This window comes from Neomonachus schauinslandi, chromosome 5 (assembly GCF_002201575.2).
Source record: "Neomonachus schauinslandi chromosome 5, ASM220157v2, whole genome shotgun sequence".
Classification (NCBI taxonomy): domain Eukaryota; kingdom Metazoa; phylum Chordata; class Mammalia; order Carnivora; family Phocidae; genus Neomonachus; species Neomonachus schauinslandi.
In genome coordinates, this window is record NC_058407.1 from 105,621,021 (window position 1) to 105,629,102 (window position 8,082).

Sequence of the window (8,082 nt, forward strand, 5' to 3'; positions counted from 1 at the left end):
GGCGCGGCGGCGGCGGCGGGCGCGGGCGCGGCGGGCGCGGGAGCAGGCGGCCCGGGCGGGCGCGGCGAGTATGAGGAGCTGGGCGCTGTGGAGCAGCACGTGCGCTACGAGACCACGGGCCCGGCGCTGTGCACCGTGGTCTTCCTGCTTGTCTACTTCTTCGGCATGGCCAGCTCCATCTGGTGGGTGATCCTGTCGCTCACGTGGTTCCTGGCGGCGGGCATGAAATGGGGCAACGAGGCCATCGCCGGCTACTCGCAGTACTTCCACCTGGCCGCGTGGCTCGTGCCCAGCGTCAAGTCTATCGCCGTGCTGGCGCTCAGCTCCGTGGACGGCGACCCGGTGGCTGGCATCTGCTACGTGGGCAACCAGAGCCTCGACAACCTGCGCGGCTTCGTGCTGGCGCCGCTCGTCATCTACCTCTTCATCGGCACCATGTTCTTGCTGGCCGGCTTCGTGTCGCTCTTCCGCATCCGCTCAGTTATCAAGCAGCAGGGCGGCCCCACCAAGACGCACAAACTGGAAAAGCTCATGATCCGCCTGGGTCTCTTCACCGTGCTCTACACCGTGCCCGCTGCCGTCGTGGTCGCCTGCCTCTTCTATGAGCAGCACAACCGCCCGCGCTGGGAGGCCACGCACAACTGCCCGTGTCTACGGGATCTGCAGCCAGACCAGGCGCGCCGGCCCGACTACGCCGTCTTCATGCTCAAGTACTTCATGTGCCTCGTGGTGGGCATCACCTCGGGCGTGTGGGTCTGGTCCGGCAAGACGCTCGAGTCGTGGCGTGCCCTGTGCACCCGCTGCTGCTGGGCCAGCAAGGGCGCCACGGGGGGCGCGGGCGCCGCGGCCGCGGGGGGCGCCGGGGGACCCGGGGGTGGCGGGGGCGTGGGGTCCGGTGGGGGCGGGGGCCCGGGCGGTGGGGCGGGATCCCTCTACAGCGACGTCAGCACCGGCCTGACGTGGCGATCTGGCACGGCCAGCTCCGTGTCTTATCCAAAGCAGATGCCATTGTCCCAGGTCTGAGTGGAGGGGAGGGGGCACCCGGAAGGAATGGGGAGGGGGGCGAGGAAACCAAGTGCAGCGAAGGGACACTCGACGGGCTGAGGTTCCCACCCCTTTACCGTGTTGATTGCTATTAGCATGATAATGAACTCTTAATGGTATCCATTAGCTGGGACTTAAATGACTCGCTTAGAACAAAGTACCTGGCATTGAAGGCTCCCAGACCCAGCCCCCTTTCCTCCATTGATATGCGAGGAGCTCCTCCCGCCAGGCGTTAATCTCTGTTGGCAGAGGAGGGTGGACTCTGCCGCGTTTCAGAACGCCAGGTTTGGAGCCCTCGCTGGTTGCCGTTTGCTGAGCTTGAAGCCAGATCTACTACAGATTTCATCTGAGGGACCTATTTTTCTCCCTCGACTCTCCTATGTAAACTCTTACTCCTAACATACCCTAGAGGAGGGATGACCGCGACCTAATGGAATTGCACGGTTTGGGTATTCTTAATGACCAGGCAAATGCCTTAAATAAACAAATAATGTCTTAATTATACACCCCAAGTAAATACGGGTTTCTTACATTAGAGGATGTATTTATATAATTATTTGTTAAATTGTAAAAATGTGTAAAATATGTACATATCCAAAGATATACAGTCTGTACATTTTTTGTAAAAAGTTTAGAGGCCACCCCTGTAAGAACAAATATAAGTATTCTATTTTGTCAATAAAAAGACTTTTGATAAATGATTTAAGCATCACCCTTTCCCCCTGCCTCTTCTAAGCTGTTACCTTTAAAGTGCTTGCTAAGGACACGTTGAAAAATGGACATTTTCTGGTTTCTCATTCTGTACACTGACCTTAGGCTGGAGAAAATGACCTGTTAAACTTAGTTCTTAAGTTGTTAGCAAAGTAAATATCCTTGTTGAACTGAAATCAAAATTGAGTTTTTGCACCTTCCCAAAAGACGGTGTTTTTCATGGTAGCCGTTTTCTCATCCATGGATAACAACACTCACCTTAGTGTGTGTAAATGGAACTTTTGCAAGGCAACAATTGCACTCAGGCCTTGTTATTTATCTTGTACAATATCACTAAAGGCTTCAAAACCCCACATTTATTTCTCGATGTCCCTGATTTTGAAAGCACCTGGGTTTTCAGGGACTGAACACACTGCTGAAGTGTAGAGGTTAATGTTTTAAACCATAGATCACACTTTACAGTATAAGTCACTTGACTATCTGGTAGTGGAGCAGGCACTCTTTAATGGATTAGACTAACGGGTTAACATCTTAATAACCTTCCAGGCTTGTGTATATCAAATGTGCTGCCTTTCCTAAAGAAAAAGCTATTGTTCCTCTGTCAAGACTAAGCTAATTTATTTGAGCAGAAGGCTGTTGAATTAGCAGAAGAATGCTTTGGCAATTGTTGAACTTTTTACCTGTCTGCCCAGTGGCCCAGCACATCATTCCTTTAAGAGGAGCTAAATGAATAGGGTTAATCTGTAGGGAACTTGGTCTTTTGAGTTTGAAAAACTTTGATCTTTTCTCCTCTCCAAATGTGCTGTATAGTCTGAAGTTTCTTTCCCTGCTGCCCGGCTCCTCTTGGTGCAGACCAATTGGCCACCGCGGAGCCTTAAAGTTCTTCCATTAAAGGGATGTGGGACTTTTACTTTAAAAAGGAGAGAGAGCGAGGGAGAGGAAGACTTGTAACAGTTAGTGAAGACCAGAGGCACAAGTGCGCTCAGCCTTTTAAACAGCTTTTCCCGGCATTGTTAGCCAGCCTGCAGGCAGCTAGGCATGGGTTGAAGCATTATAGAAAAGGGCTCTGAATGCCCTACAGGTGGTCTGTGCACATAATCCCCCAATTTAAAGCGTTTTCCTTTGCTGGACAATTGCATTACAAAACTCCCTTCTTTTTCGCCCCTAATTGAACCAATGAACTATTATAAACTACAAGTTTTTCTTAAAAAAAAAGGAAGAAAGAAAGGAAAAAAAAAAAACCCTCTGCCTAAATTCTATTGACTAAATTCTGGCAAGTTTTCTGAACTGAACCTTTTAAAGCACCGGAAGTAAAAGCTTCTTCAGACATTTCAGTTTTGCAGATATTTTTATTCCCCATGCTTGTTATTTTCTGACAGATTAGCAATAATTTAAAAGTAATTGGTAAGGTTGTGTGTTCATACTGAAAAGATAGCCCCAGGTCCCTTATTAACCTGTCAATCAAGATAAGAAATGGGCAGCTACGCTGCTAATGATGGGGGGCATCAAACACTGCAGGGTGGGAAAGGACATGTTCTCTGCATCCTGCTAAAATGTTTGTTCTCTTTACTTTTCCTAATAGGAATATTTATTGGTTAAGAAAAAAATTTTTTTAATTAATAGAATGGAAACTACTTCCTTGGCTGATCTTGCTCGCCTGAAAGGCTTTTAAGAGTTTCTTGGTAGAAACATTTTGCAAATCCTTTCCAGAGTCATTCTTGGCGTTAAATGGATTTTTTAAATTAGATACGCAATAAGAACACCTACGTTAACAATAAAAAATTTAAAAAAAGAACACCTACGTTAGCTATCATGCTGATTATATTTCTTAAGGTCAGAGGCATTGTAAAATCTTCACTTCCCAGCAGTTTTATTAAAGAATTAACTATTTTGTGACGTAGGTACCAATAAGTGGCCTGCATCTAACCCAGGTGGTGACGCTCATGTACTGTAGTGTACATAAACCACAAACTTTACATGTTCAGTTACAAAGTGTGAGAGGGCACTTTCCATACTCTACCACGTATATGGGATGGGGAGAGAGCTACAAGCCACTACTTAGCATATTGGTTTTCTAATGCAGCAGTATTCTCGTTATTGACACATTTTCAACTCCGTGACATGGTGGGAGATGTCCAACTTTGAAGCTTTTTTTCCTTTATTAATCTTTCAATATAGCCTTGTAAAAAGTCATATTTGATAGCTTTTACAAGATGGCTATAAATGTGCTCAATATAAACAGGCTTATTAAACAAGCAAAAATCCCTACTATTCTAAGCACAACTCTTAGTAAGAAGACCTACCTCTGTAATCACTAAAAACTGATTTTAGAGACTGATACTAAAACACAAGTGCTGGTTCTTTGCCTTTAAAACTAAAACTTGAGTTGCAAATTTACCAATATCCAAAGGGTAGATAGACGCAAAATTGATTTTGGGGGTGGAAAAATGGAAGAAGAGTCTCAATTTGGCAATTTGCATTAGACAAATGACAGGTCCCTTGCCTGAATACCCCCCTTTGTGCTCTACAGGTGTGTTCTTAATTAACTATATGGAACAAGTGTTAGTTTTTTTAAATTTTGTCAAACATGGGAGGTAGGGGACTGGGGAGGGGATATGGTTACTGTGTGGCTAGAAGATCAATATGAATAAAGTCTAATATGGTTAAATCCGTTAGTAAAGCCAAAGCTCATTACAATTACTTGTGGGAAAAGCTATGTGAAACACTTTCTTTTTGCTTTAAAATAAATGCAATTTGAAAGTACCATAAAACAAAGGGGGGGGGAGTGGAAAACGTGTAAGAAAGTTTAAGGTGCAAACGATGTCACCATTATAGTTTCTTAATCTACACTGATGGTGTTGCAGGTTCCTGTAATCTTTGAAAGTTGGGGGGAAGGAAATCAGATTGTCTCGCCAAAACAAAAATTACACAGAGACTCAAGCAGTTGCAGAGTACAGGATGTAATTGAAAGTATAGGTGCAAACATTGTTAAGAGTCTCCAAATCACGTGTAGCCATCTGCTTTCCCACGTGTGATACCATACTGCCACCTTGTGGTACCCAAAGTTCTAGAACTGGGAGGAGGGGCAGGTTCCTTCGTTCAATTCATTCAGAAATAGTGAGCCCCCACACTGCTGGCCTTGTCCCCCACACAGAACCCACCCAGAGGGCCTGCAAGCATTTTGTATTCATAATTTTGAATACTTCCTCTTAAGGATCCCAAAACTGCATCAGTTCAAATCCCCACAAGATCTTAATGAATTAAATCCTCAATATAAAGGCTATGCTAAAAATGTAGTTAAGCTGTATTGAAATCAAAAGGTCTTTTTTTTTTTTTTTTTTTTTTTTAAAGATTTTATTTATTTATTTGAGACAGAGAGAATGAGATACAGAGAGCATGAGAGGGAGGAGGGTCAGAGGGAGAAGCAGACTCCCCGCCGAGCAGGGAGCCCTATGCGGGACTCGATCCAGGGACTCCAGGATCATGACCTGAGCCGAAGGCAGTCGCTTAACCAACTGAGCCACCCAGGCGCCCTCAAAAGGTCTTTTTTAAATCATCTTTTGAGTAACTTTTATTTAAAGAATGGGCTATTCACCAAAGATCCACCACCTAACGGGAGAGGATCCAAAACTTAACGGGAAAAAGAATGAGTCGCGAAGAATATTTTGAGGTGGCGTGTAGTTGGCTTGCTTATTTAAATGTACTATTTTCCAATTTCCCACATAGAAGTTGATCTGCTGAGTTCAGTGGACACCTTCAATGCTGAACATAAATGCTATTGGTTTGGGTGGGATGCAGGTTGTCCCCGGTTATCTAGCCAGGTGTTTGTGGAAACACACTGCCGGGATAGAAACTGTGCTGGGAAACAAGGTCAACTAAAGAGAGGAAGGGGGAGGCATCTGCTCTGGAAAATCTGAGGCCTGAGGGAGGAAGATTTCCATACACAGTAGTGTGGGAAAACCAGGCCTCGAAGGGGGGGTGGAGGGTGGAAGGTGCATATAGGGAAGAGGCAGACTTACAAGGCCCACATCTGAAGACCCCTTGTTCTGAGAATCAGAATAGCTGGTAGGGATGGGAGAGAAGGAGGCAGCACTGGTCAAGGGGATACGGGAGAGAAGGAGGCAGCACTGGTCAAGGAGATACAGATCAAAGACCTTGGAGGTCATATACCAAGATCGTGGGACTTTAAAGACCGAGACCCCAGCATCATCAAGAACCTTGCTGCTCCACAGACAAGTAGCGGGGCAAGATCCAGGAGTATGATGGAAATATGGAATCTCAGGTCTTTCTTGCTGAATCTGAAGCTGTGCTTGACCAGATCCCCCAAACCAGGAGCCCAAAGAGGTCTGGACTTGCCAAAGACCATACAGTCAAGAGTGGACACGGGCCTAGAAGCCACTGATCCTACTTGCCACTCCTATTTCTATAGGCCTCTCCTGGCTGCCCTGCTGTCTCTAAATCCCTAAGACCACCACTCTGTGCATCCATCCCTGAACATCAGCTCACCAGGGCTGTGCTTACCTTGTTACACAATCAGACCAGAGTAAAGATTTCCCCGTGATTTGGTGCTGACCTACACACAAGAACGTACAAACACACAGTCTGAGAGGCTGCCGGGACAGCTTTGGAAAGGTTTGCTCTCAGGCCCCTGGCTGACTTGGGCCAGCTCACCTACTCCGTGCTGCCTGTGGTCACAGAAATGCAATCATTGGCATAGTTAGCATTTTCCAAGTTGATACAAAAGGCCCAAGGACAGTCTGCCTGCTATCTTAGTGAGGAGCAGCAGTGACCTGGAGAAAGGAGCTGATAGAACTGGTAGAGTTCACACTGGGGAGAGGAGCCAGAAGTGGAAAATGCCTGCCCTGCTCCGCACAGGCTCTGGGGGCCTTCAGGGAGAGCCCAGCACGGTCAAGGAAGGAAGGCAAACGCAGAGCCACTGGCAGGGAAGGGAAAAGAAAGGAGCAGGATACAGAGCTCGGGACCCCTGGATCCAAGGAGAGCATCCTGGAAATCTCTGGAGTGAGAGAACAAATCAAAAAGGAGATTAGTTCAGCCGATTTAAACCACAGGCCCTAAGACGCTGGGTGGTACCCGAAAAGGACAGATGGTGGCTAGAGGAGGATGGAAGTAAAGGAAGCCTCCTGCCAGGGCAAGAGCAAAGTTAGGATGACCTTTAACTAAATGACCAAGCTGTAATGGCTTTCCAAGCCTTGGCAGAGAACCATTATTCACAGAAGACAAAGGTACCTATTTCTCTTGCCTTATTTAACACCCAGGTGAGCCACACACTAATTTAAACCAGAAATGCCATCTCCCGCATTGGTCCCCTAACAAACCTATTCCTAATTAAGTAACACTCGGCAGTAGTTCTCACCCCTGCCTACACATTAGAAGCACTCGGGGTGCTTCTTAAAAATACCAGTGCTGTGGGGGGGGCGGAGCAAGATGGCGGAGGAGTAGGAGACCTGGATTTCGTCTCCTCTCAGGAATTCAGCTGGATAGGGATCAAACCATTCTGAACACCTACAAACTCAACAGGAGATCGAAGAAAAGAAGAGCAACAACTCTCTCATCAGAAAAGCAACCACTTTCTGGAAGGTAGGACGTGCGGAGAAGTGAATACGAGGCGATATTCGGGAAGATAGACGGCGGGGGAGGGGGCCTCCATCCGCCGCTTCTGGCAAGTGATAGAGCCGCGGGGCACAAAATCGGAACTTTTAAAAGTCTGCTCCGCCGAGGGACGTCACTCTGGTGGCTAAGCGGGGGGTGGAACCCTCACGGGACAGTGTGGTCTCAGGACCCTCGGGGTCACAGAAAGACCGGGGGTGCCTGAGTGCAGCAGAGCTCCCAGGTAACAGAGTAGGGAAGCCGGCTGCAGAGGCGGAGCCCAGGCGCGGGCTCTCAGCTCGGGGTTGCCATAAACCGTGATCCGCGGCACAGTCGGGCCACTGCTCCTCCAGCAGGGACCCAACAAGCGGCAGATCCGGGGAGACTCACCTTCCTCCCCTGGGAGGAGGGGCGCAGGAGCGCACCGCAGGGATCTGCTGGGTTTGGAGACTTCACATGGGGTCGGGTGCCGGAGATAGAAACGCGCAGTCACAGGCCGGGTGAGCACGGAGTGTGGCTGGAGACTGGGGAGACAGGAGTGACTGACTGCTTTTCTCTGGGGCGCACTGAGGAGCAGGCCCGAGTTCTCAGCTCCTCCGGGGCGGAGATTGGGAGGCCGCCATTTTCACTCTCCGCCTCCAAAGCTGTACAGAAAGCTTGCAGGGAACAAAAGCTCCGGAGAGCAAACCTGAGCAGATTACTTAGCCCAGACCAGGCAAG

At 48.1% G+C, this 8,082-nt stretch overlaps 1 protein-coding gene across 1 annotated transcript in view; it reads left to right on the forward strand.

Moving 5' to 3' along the window:
- The window catches only part of FZD8 (frizzled class receptor 8), a 3,285-nt gene extending 1,163 nt beyond the window's left edge, over positions 1-2,122 (forward strand). Inside the window, 1 exon segment of the mRNA XM_044915229.1 lies at positions 1-2,122. Within this exon segment, the coding sequence (XP_044771164.1) occupies positions 1-1,023 (1,023 nt within the window). The 3' untranslated portion in view covers positions 1,024-2,122.
- Positions 2,123-8,082: the final 5,960 nt, after the last annotated feature.